Consider the following 17,852-nt stretch of genomic DNA (forward strand, 5'->3'; position numbering starts at 1 on the left):
TTAGAATCTATATAGTAGAAAACAGTTCATTTAGGCATTCAGTGAAAGAAAGGTACAAAATTTTGTTAATATAATTTAGTTAGTGTCATAACAATTTCAATTTTGAAGATAGTTTTGTTTAAATTGTAGATTGTCTATAGAATTTAATTAGTTTTATAAGAATATCAATTTAAAGATAGTTTATTTTAAATTTACATTGGCTAAGTTAGATATATATGTGTGTTTCATAATAGTTATAATAAAGATAATTTAAAAAAGTACTTACAAGCTAATTCTTTGAGAACCGCGATTAAAACCCTATATTATTAAAAATACTCATTGCTCATCATTCAAACAAAAAACACATCATAACAATATATATATATATATATATATATATATATATATATATATATATATATATATATAAACTAAGGTACACTCGAAGAGTGGTGGGTTTTTCGGTCAAAGTGGAGAAATAAAAGACAAAGAAGGTGGCTACTTCATCTATTTATTGAAGACGTTTCGCTTTCTGCTCAGAAAGTATCATCAGTTCATCTAAAAAGAACAATATGAAACCAAACATCCATAGAGAAGTTACAACAAAAGTGTGTTACCTTACAAAGACATGTAGCAGTCAGTGATGTTAAAAATATGAAAAAGCTTACGAAACTGGACATTCAGAGTTAACGTTGTATAAAACAATTAATTGAAACTAGGTATAGTTTGCAATTTAACAAAATTGGCACAGCAAAAGAACATGTGATAAACATACATGTATATAAAAAAGTTATTATAAAAACTTAAGTAAAAAACATTAAGGTTTATTTTAAAGTGTAAAGAACTAGAAAGATCTTTGCATTAGCGTCTTATGTGACGCATAGAAAAAATAGACGATAAATGATCTTCGGGGGCATGTGAAGCAAAAAATAATAATTTAAGTATTTGACCTCAGAAGCCAATGTGATAAATAATTTCTATATTAACAAATTTATCTTACCTGATCTATATCTTAATAAAGCCATCCAAGGGAATTCGTTTAAATCAGCATTTTGACCATTTCTAATCCTATTTTGTAGGTCTAGTTGACCACAATTAGGCGGTATCAAATATAGGTTTTTATGATTCGATACATTTGGTGGTTCTTGTTGCACTTCTGGCGTCGAACCATCTTCGATTGGTATAGACCCTTGTGGACAGCAAACATGGGCTATGTTGTCGGCAAAGCTGCAAAAAGAGCATAATATAAATACCCAAAATAAATTAAAATATCAAATTTCTTCGTAAAATAACTATTTTAAGTCTTGTGTAATCTTCATCTCGTTCTTTTAGTTGTTTATGTAACTGTTTTACTGATAGTCCTGCAAGCCACTTTTTTCATTTAAGAAAAGTTTTCAAAAGTTCCAAAGTCTTTTTCAGCTATATAATAGTCCACCTATAATAGTTCACCTCTATTCTTGCTTGTATGAACGCCTCGATCTATCAGCCGGTCGGTAAGTCATGAATATTCTCGAATAAACTTCATCGTCTAGAGAGATGCAACCGTTATATTGTCGGCTGTATGCAATAATGGCTTAACTCAAAAATTGATAAAATTGAGTTTTCATCGCCAGAAAGCCTTATTTATTACCTGAAAACTGGTACAATAATAATAACAAAAATGTCCGCTAGACGTCATTAGTATCGCTACGACATATTGTCGTTTGAGATAAATTGTTTCTTGCAGTACTGGCCTTTTTTAGTTGTACAGTGGAAGTCGAACCGTGTCGATATCAAGTTTCTATGCAGTACCGGCAGTTTTAACTTGTGTCACTATAATAGCAGAAAATTTTAGATATTTTCAAACTGTATTAGTCATAATTTTGGAATTGGGTCACATTAAATAAAAAAAAAATAAATTTATAGTTTTAAAAATGTCAGATCCAAGGGGTTATCAGAAAAGAAGTGAATTAATCCTAACTCGAGCAGCAGTAACGTAAGTAATAATAACAATATTATTTTAATGTATAATTCCAAATAATCGATTTAGTATAAAACTTTAGACAATTTTTATAAAAGTTATTCTACATTAGTTATCAATGTAAGCCTGCGGTAACAGGTTAAATATTAATAAAAAATGGCCAACATTAATTTTAGCACATACGGTATGCCCTACTTTACGGTATATAAATATCTAAGTAAAAAATAAATGTTTTTAGTTACAAACTTAATTATGCAGGTATCAGAAAACACTAGGCGCCGCACTATATCTTAAAGCAGAACTAACCAAAACCTACAAATCTGAAATATGATGAAAAATTCACGTTGCAAGAAAGAACACAGATATTTGAAAAATATTGGACAATGGGAAATATAAATGAACAACAAAGTTATATTCTGAGATCCATGTCTATAATTCAGTTTCGTTTGAACCTTCGAAGAGAGAAGTCAAACAACAATAACCGGCTTATCGTTTTGGTATTAATTAGTGTTCACGTTTTTGCTTTTTCGTGTTACTAAATTTACCAAAACAATTTATATAAGTTAGATTTTAAAAAACATCGCTCCCCCATGGGGAGCGTAAAAAATAAGACGCCAGATGGTGAAAATGGAGTTTTTTGTGAAAGTGATAGTTTTTTCAATATAGAAAGTACTGCTGCCGTCATGGAAATGGGAACAATAGGTCCTAAGGAGGACGAACCAAAACTATTTGACTCGATAAATCCAGATAAGTACTCGTTAAATAATTATTGCGTATATGTTGAAAAAACTAATCAGCAAAGTTTGGGTCGTTTGCATCCTATGTTTGTAGGACATATTTTACACCAAAATCTAAACGTACAAAACATTCAGGAAATTAAGGAAATAGGTAGAAATCGCGTTAAAGTAATATTAAATTCAAAAGCAGAAGCTAATAAGTTGGTTACAAAAAAAAATTAACATAATTAATCTTAAAAGCTTTTATACCTAATCACCTTTTAGAGGTCAAGGCTCTGATTCGAGACGTTATTTAAAGTTACGACGCTGATTATTTAAAACAAAACATAAATTCAAACTCAAGGGTTATAGACATCAGACGAATGCACAGGAAAGTTGAAAAAGATGGTAAAGCTAAGTATGTACCCAAGAAGACCATTGTAGTCAGCTTTGAAGGTAGCATATTACCCAGCCATATATTCGTTAATTTTGTTTATTTCATTGTGGAAAAGTTTATAGGCAGGGTCACAACACAATGCTATAGATGTTTGAGATTCGGACACATATCAAAACAGTACAAAAGCAGCCAAGAACATTGTATTTTATGTGGATCTGTAAAAACCGAAGAACACAACTGTTCCGAATCTAATAAATCATGTATACATTTCAAGAGTACACAGCATACATCGATTTTCAAACTATGCCCAATTTACGATGAACAGAAACGCATTAAAAATTTGATGATAAAACAAAAAGTATCCTTTTTAGAAGCCAAAAAGCTTTTTCAATCTTCATATTCAGAAATAACAACGAACAATCGCTATTTTGTCTTAGCAAAATAAGGCAGAATTCCCGAAACTACCTCAAAGTTCTGGTAATAAACATGCTTTCCAGCAGCCACAACCTACAAATTTTCAACGTTCGGATAGTAGCAGACCTATGGCACTAACCCATAACAAAAAACGTAAAGCCACTACTTCTCCCTCATCCCCAAACTTAGAGAACCCTCCCATGTTTAACTTCCGTTTTGGACCATCACATCCTCTTCCCCAGTATCCAATGCAATCTACCTTTCAACCTACAGAAGGTGATAATAAAGATATTGCGCAGGCAGTGACAGAGTGTGTCATTAATTTTTTAAAAAATATTCACACACTTGGGATTTAAAATCTGTAGATAATGAGAGTTTAAATCAAAAAATATTTTCAGTATTGGAGGGTACTAAAACATTGAAATAAAATTCTTGGCATATATCAAAATCAAAATTATTTATCTAAATTATGTAATTCAAATAGAACTTTTTTTCTGGCAGTATTTCTTATCTAAACATTAATCCAAGGTCAAAATGCACTATTAAAAAAACAAATATGAACGTTTTCACTTATTTTATTTTACCACTTTTTACTTATTCGTTAGAATCAGATGTTGGAGGACATCTTCAGTAAGTAAGGTTTTCCAAGGACAAACAACTCTGAGAATTTTACAATGGAACGGAAGGTCCGTTGCATCCAATAAAAATAGTTTATTTCATTTTTTAACAGCTGAAAACATTGATATAGCGTTGTTAAGCGAAACATGATTGTAAAATAATATTAAAATATTGACAGATCTGTACAATGATTATAAAGCTGATTGCCAAAGAGAAAATGATGAATTGTAAAAATTTGTTTATATCGTACACTTTTTAATTATGAATTTAACTGTGCATTCTTTTTTCCTAAAAAAGATCAATGTCCGTATTATGAAAAATACAAAAATTCGAGCTGTAAAGCAAAAATAGTCCTGGAAGATGTTTATAATAACCGTCATAAGGACGGCAGCTAAAAAAACTTGACAAAGAGAATGTAACTAACTTACAAAAGTTGCTTGCTTTGACCTACTAGCCGCTCTACCAGCAAAAAAAAGGAGACGTTTTCGCTTTCTATTATAAATCTTAGCTGTCAACATAGCATTTCTCTATATGTAAATTTCAGAAAAAGGGACTGGGAAATACAGCTATGTTTGAGACGAAGGAGAAGGCAGTAAAGGTGCCATAAAAATTGGTTCGTGCCTGCTGATATATTTGGAACAAATATCTATAAAAACCGATTCTGACGATTTATAATTTATATTTTACTCAGACAATTGTGGTGGCTAAGGAAAAAACAAGTACCTAATTTCAATGTATCAGTACGCTGTAATTTATTTCAAAATTTCTTTTATACTCGTCGCTATTTAGTTGTCGGTCATACTCAAAAATGAGGGTGACAGCTGTTCTTCTATAATAGAAAGAAATATCACTAAAGCTTTAAAAGGAGGGCCTTTTTATCTACCGACTCATTACACTATGCTCATCGGAACTGCTTTTTGTAAACAACCTTTCGAAGTACACGAATTATGTCACAATGATTTTTTTGACCTGAAAAAGTTTAATACTAAAACAGTGACAATTTTCAATGAATATGTCCAAGAAAATAGTTTTCATTTCAACGATATTTGTCAAATTCATGTAAAAAAACCTCTGGTAGTCACTACTATTTTAAAACTTTACTTGCACAAGTGGAGTACAGATATTACAGAACTAGAAAAGGCTTACACTGGCAGCCTGTCAATAACTGAAAAGAAGAAAGAAGAACTTACTAGCCTTTGTGAAGACCTGAAGACTTTACTAGCCTTTGTGTTCCTCCAATTCACGCTAATTTTTACCGACATTTAAAGTATTGTAAACATATACTTTTTTATTTTGTACTTCTTATAGTTGTTAATAAACACAATTTTCTCATTCAAGTAACTTGTAGTATTCTTTATTGAACCTTTATTTCAGTTGATAGGAATAACAAAAAAATGCCAGTTTTGTCTTTGCGTTAATAAGTCTTAAAAGACAAAATGTTGATATGCAATAGTGGCACAACTCAAAATAAGGGTTGATTTTAAAAGTCTGTGTTATAATTTATTAAACATTACCAAACGCTCTTCCATACACACCAAAATTTATTGTTTTCAAAAATCCCAATCCATATAGTAACACAAATAAGAGAAAATTATTGGCACACAAACTTTAAACTCCTGTTTTGAAAAATTACCAGTTTTTGTGTTGTGCCACTATTGCATACAGCCAACGATATGGGATACACCGAAGTTTACTTGTTCGTTAGAGTATTTTAGTGGCTGGTTATCAATAAAGTAACTTGACTCAAACTTAGTAGATTTCCTAGAAACTTATAAAATTGTATTTGTTGATATTCAAATATAACTTATTTTTTGGCACTACTCTGACAAACGATTTAAGTCCTCCTGAAGCAGTTCCTGATCTGAAATACTTTCAACTGTTCTCCAGAGATTGTCAGCAAATTTAGCACAGCGGCTATACAAAAAATTTGTAAATATATTATTCAAATACTAAATAGGAGAGGAGAACTATGGCCTTCCTTTGGAACTCCAGATGTGACCACAATTTCTTCAGAAAAATAACAGCCTATTTTAACCCTTTGAATACGACCAGTTAAAGAGCTTCTCCACCAACAAACAAAGTTTGGGTCGAACCCATTCAAAATCAACTTAGTACCTATACAGTATGTTGGGATGTTTCAAAAGAAAAGTACTAAGGCGAATCTATGGAGCACTGAATGACAATTGAGTGTGGAGAAGACGATACAACTTTGAACTATAGAATATACCAGGAACCTAATATTGTAAAACATATTAAGAAAGGACGTCTGAGATGGATAGGACATGTAATGTGGATGGAACAAAATGACCCAGCTAGAAAAAGGCTCCGTGATAGACCCATTGGTCAGAGAAGAAGAGGAAGACCCAGAACAAGGTTCCTTGATAACATCGATGAAGACATGAGAAATATGAGAATATGTGCTTGGCGGAGAAAGGCGATGGATAGGGACGACTGGACAAAAATTCTTAAGGAGGCTCTTCCAATATAACAATTTTACGTACCATAGCTGGAACACCTTTGAATGTTTCGCGACAATCCTGATAAAAGTACATAAGAGTACGTTTTTGTAAGACAACTGCGCTAGCCTCAGAGGTAGAAAGACCAGGCTATCTGTCGGCTAGATGCGTGTTCTACAACTACAACTCTTGCACGCTATTATTAGTTTTTCTTCACTTCCCAACTCAAAGGAGCAGGCCGTAAAGGTATTTTGAGGCACGGCAAATTTTAACCTCAAAATTTGTTTTCGTATATAACATCATAAAAGAATTTTGCCGGCAATATTTTCGACTGGTTTGAAAGTTTGTTGCCTGGCAACCTTCACGAATTAACTTTTGACAGTTAAATCACGAGACGTCAGTTGAGTGATTTTGCCAAAATTTTATAAGCGAAAATTGCCAAAAGGCAACAAACTTAAAATAAAACCAGAAGAAAATTTTACCGGTAAATAATTTTCTCTCGAATGATATTCTTCAAGACTATTTCACGAGACAATTAATGCACCATATCAACGAAACATAATCTTTATTTATTTGTTAACAATATTAAATGTACAATTATTATAAGCTATACTAGTTTGCCCATTCTTTTCTGCAAAAGCGAGATTTTGTATATTATTTACCTGTAGGATTTGGGACCTCGAAGGTCCAGCTTCATTTGTTGTTCTGAGATTTTCGATCAACTTCTGGTGGTGACTGGAATCCAGCTACAGATATGGTTTTAGAGAGCTTGCAGTTGAGTGACCCGTTAAATTAATTAACTCCTGTTCAGAAACACATTGCTTAAACAAGGCTGACACAGCTGAAAATCAATGAGAATGGTTTGTTATTTTAGGTTTTTGTGTCTATTCCAATTTTTTCAGCTGACATTTTTGTCCACTTAGATACGGTGTTGATTCCAAGTGGACAGTTTTTGAACCAAGATCCATCATTCCAGTTTGGGTGAACGGTAAGAAAGAGTCTGTCTGATAAAACCTTTGGTCCCCTTTTTTCCATTAATTTTAAAAATAATCTAACTGGGCATACAGTTTCGTTTGATGAATTTCTTACCAGCTATTTGCTGCTTGCCAAACTTTTCGAATCGCCTTGATTTGTTTTGGAAAAAATGTTGTCGTAGTCAATCCAGAATGTAAATTCTTCCATAACATTAAATTCCTTCTGGAAAAAGTGAATCTTGCAGTTTAGGGCCTCATTGCCTCTTCAAGCAAGTTCAAATTTTTATTAGTTTTTCGGTGGATAATATTTTTGAACTAAGTTTTATTTTTCCTTGAACACTTTAAAGCTACCTCTGCTTGATATATCTGTCCAATTTTGCACATTTCAAAAATATATCTGTGAAAGTGTCGATTTTTATGCTGTTCTCCGTAAAATATTGTTCTTGTACTATTTTTGCGGTAGTATTCTACATTGTCTTTACAGACGACTCTTTATAGTCTTCGCCATTGCCTTTTTTCCTGTTAAAGTAGTACATCTTTCAAGCGTAAGATTTCTCACCCATAAGAGCTCCAAAAATTGGGTCCAAATAGAGACTCCGAACCTCTGCGTGTTCAATGGGACATTTTCCGAAACCAATTTTTTGATTTCTTCACCTAACTGGCATCGAAATCTTGATTTTTCGTCTGGATTCATTATATCTGTCCAAAATTTATTACGCCTCAATGACGTTTGTCAAACTGACAATAGTATAATTAGCAGACACGTAAAAATAGAGAGGTACGAAAAGTCCAAAAGCAGATAAACAGCTATAACACAAAGAATAAATACAGACACTATTACCAATTTTGTGAACACTTTTGTAAAATTATGCCAATTTTAATTATGATTAGAAAGAGTTCTCTTGCTACGCCACTGGTAAAAAGTCTAAAAGTTTGTTTAGTTACTAATTACCACAAAAACAAGTTATTCAGATAAGGCAAAAATAGCGAATTTTTTAAATTAAACTGCACTTTTTACTAAAGGAATTGATTTTTCATCACAAAGGTACTATCAACGTATGAAGGATCTTTTACAGGTCACAAAGATATGATTTTCATCTCAAAATTCTAACTTTATATCACTAAATTTTGGATTCAAATGGTCACGAAATAGTCCATGTGTAAATAACATACTCAGACAACGTGACCAAATAAAATAGTCAAATATATCAAATAAATATCATCGCAAATGAAATAGTTGATTATCATATCAATTATATATATTTAGTTGTTCAGCAAGGTCTTGCAGTTCGCATTGAAATTGCACGGTCAATTTTTAATAGAATAAGGAAACTTTTTTGTAATCGCGATATCAATATATCGCTCCGAATAAGAATGCTTCGATGTTATATTTTCTCCACCCTTTTGTATGGGGTTGAAGCTTGGACACTTAAAAAATCCAACATTAAAAACCTAGAAGCATTCGAAATGTGGTGTTACCGATGTATTTTGAAAATATCATGGATGGATCGCAAAACAAACAAACAAGTTCTCGAAAAACTAGGAAAATAATGCGAAGTTTTAAATTCCATAAAAATCAGGAAATTGGAATACTTGGGGCACATCATGAGAGGTGAAAAATACGAATTACTAAGGAATATAATGCAGGGTAAAATCAAAGGCAGAAGAAGCGTAGGAAGACGTAAAATCTCGTGGCTACGCAATCTCCATGAATGGTTTGGATGCAGTTCAATTGAACTATTCAGGCGCGTAACCAACAAAATTATAATTGCCAGAATGATTTCCAATCTCCGATAGGAGCGGAACTTAAAGAAGAAGAATATCAATTATATCAAGTATTATAACTATGTAAAATAATCAAATAAAATCTATTAGATGAAATATTCAAATATTATCACATTATCGATAAATTTATATCAAATACTATATTGGAACATGAGAACTAGCCTGATGTCCTCTCTATACAATGTATTAGCTGTGAAAATAAAATAAAACAGTCTGATTAAAAATGTTTAACATGATCGATAACATTATTAATAAAAATTAAGTATGTCACCAAAAAACATGATATCATCATTATCATCCAGCCTGCTGCGTCCAAAGTTCAACATAGGCCTCCCACACAATGTCTTCCAGTTCTGTCGGTCTTGAGCTTCTTGCAGCCAATTCGTGGCGATTCTTTTGACTTCGCGTAGTTTGTTCATCATGTAGATAGTCTACCTCAGCTTCTTTTGTCAGCTCGTAATCTACAAACTATAATTTTTTGAGTTCATCGCCCGTCATTCATTCTGGCCACATGGCCCGCCCAATTCCTCTTCGGCCATGCTATGCACTCTATGACATCTGTGCCGCCTGTCCTTCTTCTTATTTCTTCTTTTTTAACTCTGTCTCTGAGAGTCAGTCCAAGTAACGAGCGTTCCATTGGTCTTTAGACTACTCTTGTGTTTGCTTGTTATACCCTGGGTTAAAGAAAGTATTTCTTTGCCGTAATTGATAACTGGAAGCACACATTGGTCTAACGGAATCTTTTTCAAATAATGTGGCATGTTGCTCTTGAAGATGTCTGATAGAGCTCCATATGCAGCCCATGCTAAAGAGAAAGTTCTTTGCAGTTTAGTAGTTTGGTTGTTTCTAGCAATTTGGATTTCATGACGTAAGTATTTATATTTATGAACTAATCCTATTTCGTAGCAGTCGACCTTTGGATTTTCTCTTGGTACCAGATTTGTCATATTTCTGTCTTTCCAAGATTTATGTTCAAACCAACAATTTAGAGGTAGCATTTATCTCGCTAGTAAGCATAGTTCCAATCTCTTTTAAGACATCTGTTATCAGACCAATGTTATCCGCAAATCGTAGGTGTAAGAGCATTTCGCCGTCTATATTTCTGTTTGTTATTATTATTGTGAATAACTTATACAGGTGGTTTAACAGGTTTATGGGTCGGTAATTCTCTTGGTCTGTTGGATCGCCTTTTTATGTAATAAAATGGTAAGTGCACTGTGCCATCTTGTAAGTGTTACTCTTTGATGCAGACATAAGTTGAACAATTTCTGTATTTCTAATTTCTATTTCTCTAAAAGTGTGTCTCCTGCAATCTTTACGGCTGCTATATCAATATTATCTTCTCCTGGCGCTTTATTTGTTTTCATTATTTTCAGTGCGTTTCTTATTTCGTCTGTTGATATATTAGGTATTAATTCTGATCGTTGGTTGACTAATCTTTTTCCTAACTTATTTTTGCAGAGCTTTCCTAAGTAAAAACATGATATAAATATTACTAAATGTATCACAGCGATAAAAAAACTAAATCTATATCCAGTCTCTCGTTCTATTTGTAACTTAAGACGGAACTGCACTTCATAATCATACAGCCTCTTGCATCCAAAATTGGACATAGGCCTTCCCTAATTTCTTCCAGTTCTGTCGGTCTTAAGCTTCTTGCAGCCAATTCCTGGCGATTCTTGTGACCTCATCTGTCCATTGTGTAGGTGATCTACCTTTGCTTCTTCTGTTGGCTCGTAATCTCCAAACTGTAATTTTTTGGGTCCACCGCCCGTCTTATTACCTCAGATTGGGCTTTAAAACGAATCAAATGAACGTTGACCGTCTATGCAGCTAATTCTTGGATACACTAAGAATACCATATTTAGTTATGGAGAACTGATATATATATATATATATATATATATATATATATATATATATATATATATATATATATATAGTATATATATATATATATATATAGTATATATATATATATATATATATATATATATATATATATATATATATATATAGTATATATATACATCGGTATTTAGGCGCCACGCCCCTTCGGTAGGCATCTATGAAGAAGTATCACCGAGCCGCAAGCCCTTATCCAAGTCGGAATAGAAATCGATTTCCAACGGAATAACCTGGTACTAGAGTTGGAGTATACTTAGAATTACGTCGGACAGTGTATTAGCCATGGACCAACAGGGAGATATACTTAAGAATGACTTTTTACTATACTAAACGACGGACTAAACTTTGGATTGTCTTTGGACCAACCTTGGAATATATTGAAGATCCGCTTTGGACCCAAATCGTACAATAATTAAATGAGTCAAATAAGCAAAATAATAAAAAGGCTTATTTCAGATGCCCCTGAAGATGCTCTAGGAGCGAAAGTATTTGGGCAAGATTTAATAAAAAGCTGTTCTCGATATCTGCTTTTTATTTAATTAAAATTAAACTATATCTAACAAAATTAAAATATTAGAGGGAAAAATACAGTACGTATACGAGGCAATGAAGCATTAAAAAGCACTAAACCTACACTTAAGTGCATAATAATCGACTCAAAATTATTTTGCGAAAGTACGTCTCCTGTTTCAATCTAAAAATTGTAAATTTAAAAATATTTAGTGTACAATCATTAACCTCATTATTGAATTTTCAAAAAATTTTGTTTTCTGGTGAATTGGATGACGCATTACAAATAAATAATGCAACCTGTAGGGAGAGGATTAGAATTTGACTCATTAAAATCGACACGCAATGACTTAACGCGTTCGGTTACCATCGTACACATCAATTTCCATAGCAACCCACCAATACATCAGTCACTCAAGTTCAACGCAAATCAAGTAGTAGCATTATTGAGAGGAGGCCTGAGCCAGAGGGCCGTGGCAAGTCGACTAAATTTAAGCCAATCTGTTGTGTCCCCAGTGTATCGTCGGCACCAAGATACTGCTGATTATATCCACCGACAAGGACGAGGCCGTAAACGAATAACAACGGAGAAAGATGATCGATTTCGTGTATTGAAATCCCTGAGAAATCCACATTTGAGTGGTGCTAAACTCAAAGAAGAGCTTAGAGAGGTTCGAGGTGTGGTGACCAGCGTTTGGACAGTCAGAAGGAGACTGAAGGCAGCCAACCTGACGCCAAAAAGGGCAGCTATGGGTCACAAGCTAACTGCAGCCCAGAAGCAAAGGAGATTAGAATTTGCTCGCAAACATCTGGATTGGGACGACTATCAATGGAGTCAGATATTATTCTCCGATTAAAGTAGGATCTGCTTACTCGGCAACAACAAGAGGCGTCGAGTTTATGGAAGGACAGGAGAGCGATTGAGCGTCGAATCTATGGATGGGAAAACCGAGTTGATTTTCGTGCCTGGTGAAGGACGTGGAGGATGTTTAATGGCAGATCGTAACATAAGAGACATTTTGGAGTAGGGGTGGTAATATTAAATACTGAATAATTAAGAAATTCATGTTGTAATTGATGATTACTTTGTTCATAACTTCTTTCTTGCGTTAGTTCCAATGATGAATATTTAGGAAACTTAGTTTGTATTGCATATTGTTTTTATAATGTGTCTACCAAATAATGCAATAGCAGTTTTTGTAAGTTAAATAATAAAGTTATTGTTTGCACATTACATTTTTTTTTATTTTCCTACTTCTTACATTAAAACAGAAGGTGTAATCTCAAATATACCTTTTGAGTCGATTATTTTGCACTTAAGTGTACTATCATTTTTCCGCAGCCAGATAAATCGCTATGCAACTTTTTGTATTCCATTCAGGAAAGTGTCAGGAAAGTTTTTGAATAAAATTCACGTTGGTAAAATGAAAATTCACAAGGATGAATAAAAGCTGATAAAGTCGATGGAGGTTTTTGTAAATTTCTGAACCTTCGATCTATAATTTTCCAGAGGTATTCAATTGGATGAGACTCTAGACTCATTTAAAATGAAATTAACATTGAACACTAGGAGACGAGGTTCACCCTGGAAATCAGGTAGCTCGAGGATCATCGTCATTATATTCGTGTCCAGTGACCTCGAAAACCCCCAAGTTATGACTGTCGATTGATTTAGACTAAAAATAATATGAAACTATAGACATAGAATAATCGAACACACAGAGTTGTGTTCGATTGTTCTCTGCTATAGAAGACAAGGTCCATATTGGGCATCAGGTAGCTCGAGGAGCATCGTTGTTATCGTCGTGTTCAGCGACCTCGAGTAACAAAAGCCCCGAGTAACAAAACTAAACTTATTCCTTATGCTATTGTCCGAGCAGTAATTTTTTTATTTTTTATGTACTTTAGAAATGCATTTTCTTTGTGCCCAAAACAAAATTTTTATATTGTTGTTATAATTTAAGTTAGGTGAAGTCCTCAAGAGGCAAGGAAATATGTACTTTAGGAAATATGCACCAATAAACATCTGGCCATCAACAATTATGCTTTATTCCTTCTCACATACAGAACAATACAAAACTTGACTGACAGTAGTTTATGACCTATTTTTGACATTACTCATTGAACTGTCAACAATGTCACTTCATATAGAACAACTTTAGGACAACATACACTTTTTATGTTGGATATTCTAACACTCTCCCTCAACATTAAAAGTAAATAAGCTAAATAATAGACCTTAACAAAATAAATATTATTTTAAATTTAAATTCTGACAGATTAACTGCAATTTCTTTGAATTTAACGACTTGGTCAACATATCAGCCACCATTTCATTCGTTGACATATATTTTAAGTGAATATCATTGTTAGCTACTTTTTCACGAATAAAATGATACTTGACATGAATATGTTTCGTTCTCTTATGGTATACCTGATTTTCCGAGAACTTTATGACACTTTGATTATCATTAAATATAACCATCGGAAAACCTTCAAACACAAACTTACAATTTACATTGTTTTTAAATATTTTTTTACATAAATATGTTTAATATAACGATTCTTTTGCTGCCTCAGTTATGCCAATATATTCAGCTTCAGTTGAACTTAAAGCCAAAGTTCTTTGTTTTTGACATTACCATGAGATAGGACCACCAGCCAACGAAAAAATAAATCAATAAAATGACTTTCTATCTGAACTGTTATTGGCCCAATCTGAGTCAACAAAGCCACTTAAATTAACATTTGACTTTCTTTAATTAATTCCTACAGTTCTTGTACTTTTAGGTATCTTAAAACACGTTTGGCTGCTAACCAATGTTCTTTCGTATGAGTCTTATTAAACTGGCTAAGATAAGTGAGAGAGAAAGCTATGTCAGGCCTTGAACAAACCGCTAAATACATCATCGAACCAATCAATTCTTGATAAGGACATTCATACAAAGTTCCTTCATTAAAAAGTTTAACATTCGGTTCTAAAGGAGTATTTACAATGCTACAATTCGTCATTTCAAATCGTTCAAGTATTTTATCAATATACTGTTCTTGACTTCATTTCAATTCAAGCTCTGACCCACTTCTCTCTATCTTCATACCCAAACAATGTGTAATTGGACCCAAATCCTTAATATGAAAGTTTTTATCTAATTCATTTTTCAAAACTTTTACCTCATCATGATTATTGTAAAAAACAAAAAAATCATCTACATAGAGTGCTAAAATAAGGATTTAATTCTCACTATTTTTAACGAAAATACATGGTTCAATTTCACATTGTTTAAAATTCAACTTTAAAATTCAACAAAATTTGGTATGCCTTTTTATACCACAGTCTCGAAGACTGTTTGAGAGCATATATAGCTCTCCTGAGCAGACAGACTTTATTTTCCAAGTCTGGTTCATCAAAACCTTCAGGTTGAGCCATATATATATATAGTTTCATCAATCTCACCATTCAGGAATGCAGTCTCCGCATCTAAATGAACTGTATCTAGATTTAATTCAACAGCCATCGCTAACAAAAGCCTAAAATTACTAAAATGAATGACTGGAGAATACGTTTCTGAATAGTCAACCCCATATTTCTGTGTAAAACCCATTGCCACCAATCTTGACCTGTACCTTACTATTTCACCCTTTTCATTTTTCTTTATTTTAAACACCCATTTATTCTGAACAATATTTGCATTTGCAGGTTTATCAACCAATTCCCAAGTATTATTCATTCTGAGAGCTGTCAATTCATTCTGAATGGCTAATTTCCATTCATGGCTGTGACTACTTGACAGTGCCTCAGAAAGACTTGTGGGCTCAAATTCATTTGACATAGTAAACATGGCAAGATCAGGTACATTTTCCAGATCTTTATCTAACAAAAAATCATTATACAATTTTGGGGTATTTCTAACACGTGTAGGGTAACGCTTAGATTCTTGAACACTATCACTATTTCTTTCTTCTCTATTCACTTCTTGATTTTCACTCGCACTTTCTTCTACACTTTTTATATTCTCAGATTCCACAATTTAACCGATACCACTTTTTACTTCTTCGGAGTTTTCATTCACACTAAAACATTCCGACTGATGTTGGTTCACTGATTTGGCTCTAACTTCAACAATTCGCAAATTGCATATAACCTCAGGTTTAAATCGTACGTCGTGGCTCGATACGATTCTTCTTTCAGATGAAATCCATATCCTAAAACCATCCCTGTCATTCACATAACCAACTAAATAACCATGTATCGCCTTGTCATCAAATTTACTGCGAAGATTCTTGTTAACATGAACATAACATTCAGTGCCAAATATTCTTAAATGTTTCAAACTTCCAGTTGGATTTCCATACCACAATTCATAGGGACTTTTACTTTCAATTGATAACTTTCCTGTGCGATTCAAAATGTACACTGCAGTATTGCATGCTTCTGCCCACAATTGTTTGAACAACTTACATGTGTTTAACATGGAACGTGCGCACTCTACAATGGTGTGGTTTTCCCTTTCAGCAACACCATTCTGATGAGGTGTATAGGGTGGAGTGTTACAATGCTCCATACCTCTCTTCGCAAGAAGTTTAGATACCTTTCTATTGTCAAACTCTCTCCCTCCATCGCATCTCAGTTGCTTTACTACATGGCCATTTGTATTAGCTTCATTTAAAAATTGTTCTAAGAAAGTACATACCTCTCTTTTGTGTTTCATAAAGAAAACTTTCCGATACTTACTAAAGTCATCTTTAAAACATACGTAATAACGTGCTTTTTCCAGTGATTCTATAGACATGGGCCCATTCACATCTACATGGATCTGCTCATCAGTGACTTGTGATCGATTGATCCTAGATTTGAATGGCAATCTATGCATTTTTTCAATTGCACATCCATCGCAAAAGATTTCTTTGCACCCATCAATGTTTATATTCATTTTCTTCAATACCGTCTTTACATGTTGCTTATGCTGATGACCAAATCTTTCATGGTACACTTGCAACATATCTGTTGACTCTGCTAAGTTTACTTAAACGGGATTTGTGGGTTTCATAACACGTATATCAAGTGCATACAGGCCATTACTAAAGTACCCAGTCATTACAGATTCACAAGTGTTTTTATCATATATATTTACACCTTTTTCATCAAGTACTGTAATAAAACCCCTTTGTACAGCAGCTTTCACAAAAAACAAATGAGCACTTGCTTCAGGAACATTAAAGAACATTCTTCAAGTCAGCACCTTTCCATTTATTATTCAGATGCGTTTGAATTTTTACTGTTCCTTGTCCATGGGCTAACATACATAGATCCTTTTTACCAAGTAATATACTTTCTGGTTCAGCAAATTCTGTATAAGATGACAAATATTGCTTATCTGTAGTGATATGATTTGTGGCTCCACTGTCACAATACCATTTTCCAGCTTCAATACAATTGTTAGATGAGGCACTTAAAACAACAGACAAAAAAGCAGTATCATTACTTTTATTCTTACCTAAATTCTCAGCTGATTTTTTCAACGGACACTCTTTCGCCCAATGACCTAATTTCTTGCATTTATGACATGAAAATTTTTCTTTTGCACGATGTACATTTTTCTTTGACTTTATACTTTGGTTCTGATTGTATTTTTCTGTCGGGCTATTGCGAGCAACAAATGCAAAAGATTCTACAGTACTTTGGTCACGTAATTCAATGGTACACAATTTCTCAATCAATAAATTCAAAGTTTGATTCTTTGATGGTATCGTGTCCTACAAATCTTTGAAATTATCAAAGTCCTTACCCAAAGTTAATGGGGTTTTAATGGAGTAGTGATGCGCATCATAAGGCGTTGCTTCCAGATAACGCCTCTAGCCTCTCCTACTCAATTCCTATCCTCACCTCCGAGAAGTGTGATACGGATCACACGGGTGAACCCCGGTAAACCTGAGCAACCCTACTGGAGACTAGGTAACCAACCCCAGTGGAAGGTGGGGTCAGGGCTGACGAGGAAGGGAGAAATGGTCCTCCGAAAAGGGGGTTACCTTTTTATAAAAACCTATTGTTACGAAATCTCGAGATAGAAAAGCCGGACTGAATTCAAGACGACGACCCACGCACCGAACTAAGAACAATGATTTAAAGATTAGTAC

The 17,852-nt window shown here is 33.5% G+C and overlaps 1 protein-coding gene across 1 annotated transcript in view; it reads right to left on the minus strand.

Annotated features, from left to right (window-relative positions):
* The window catches only part of LOC140443431 (serine protease grass-like), a 108,879-nt gene that overhangs the window by 62,464 nt on the left and 28,563 nt on the right, over window positions 1-17,852 (minus strand). Inside the window, exon 3 of the mRNA XM_072534685.1 lies at window positions 980-1,206. Coding sequence (XP_072390786.1) covers window positions 980-1,206 — 227 coding nt within the window. The remainder of the gene's footprint in view (window positions 1-979; window positions 1,207-17,852) is intronic.

The sequence above is a fragment of the Diabrotica undecimpunctata genome, chromosome 6 (genome assembly GCF_040954645.1).
Source record: "Diabrotica undecimpunctata isolate CICGRU chromosome 6, icDiaUnde3, whole genome shotgun sequence".
Classification (NCBI taxonomy): domain Eukaryota; kingdom Metazoa; phylum Arthropoda; class Insecta; order Coleoptera; family Chrysomelidae; genus Diabrotica; species Diabrotica undecimpunctata.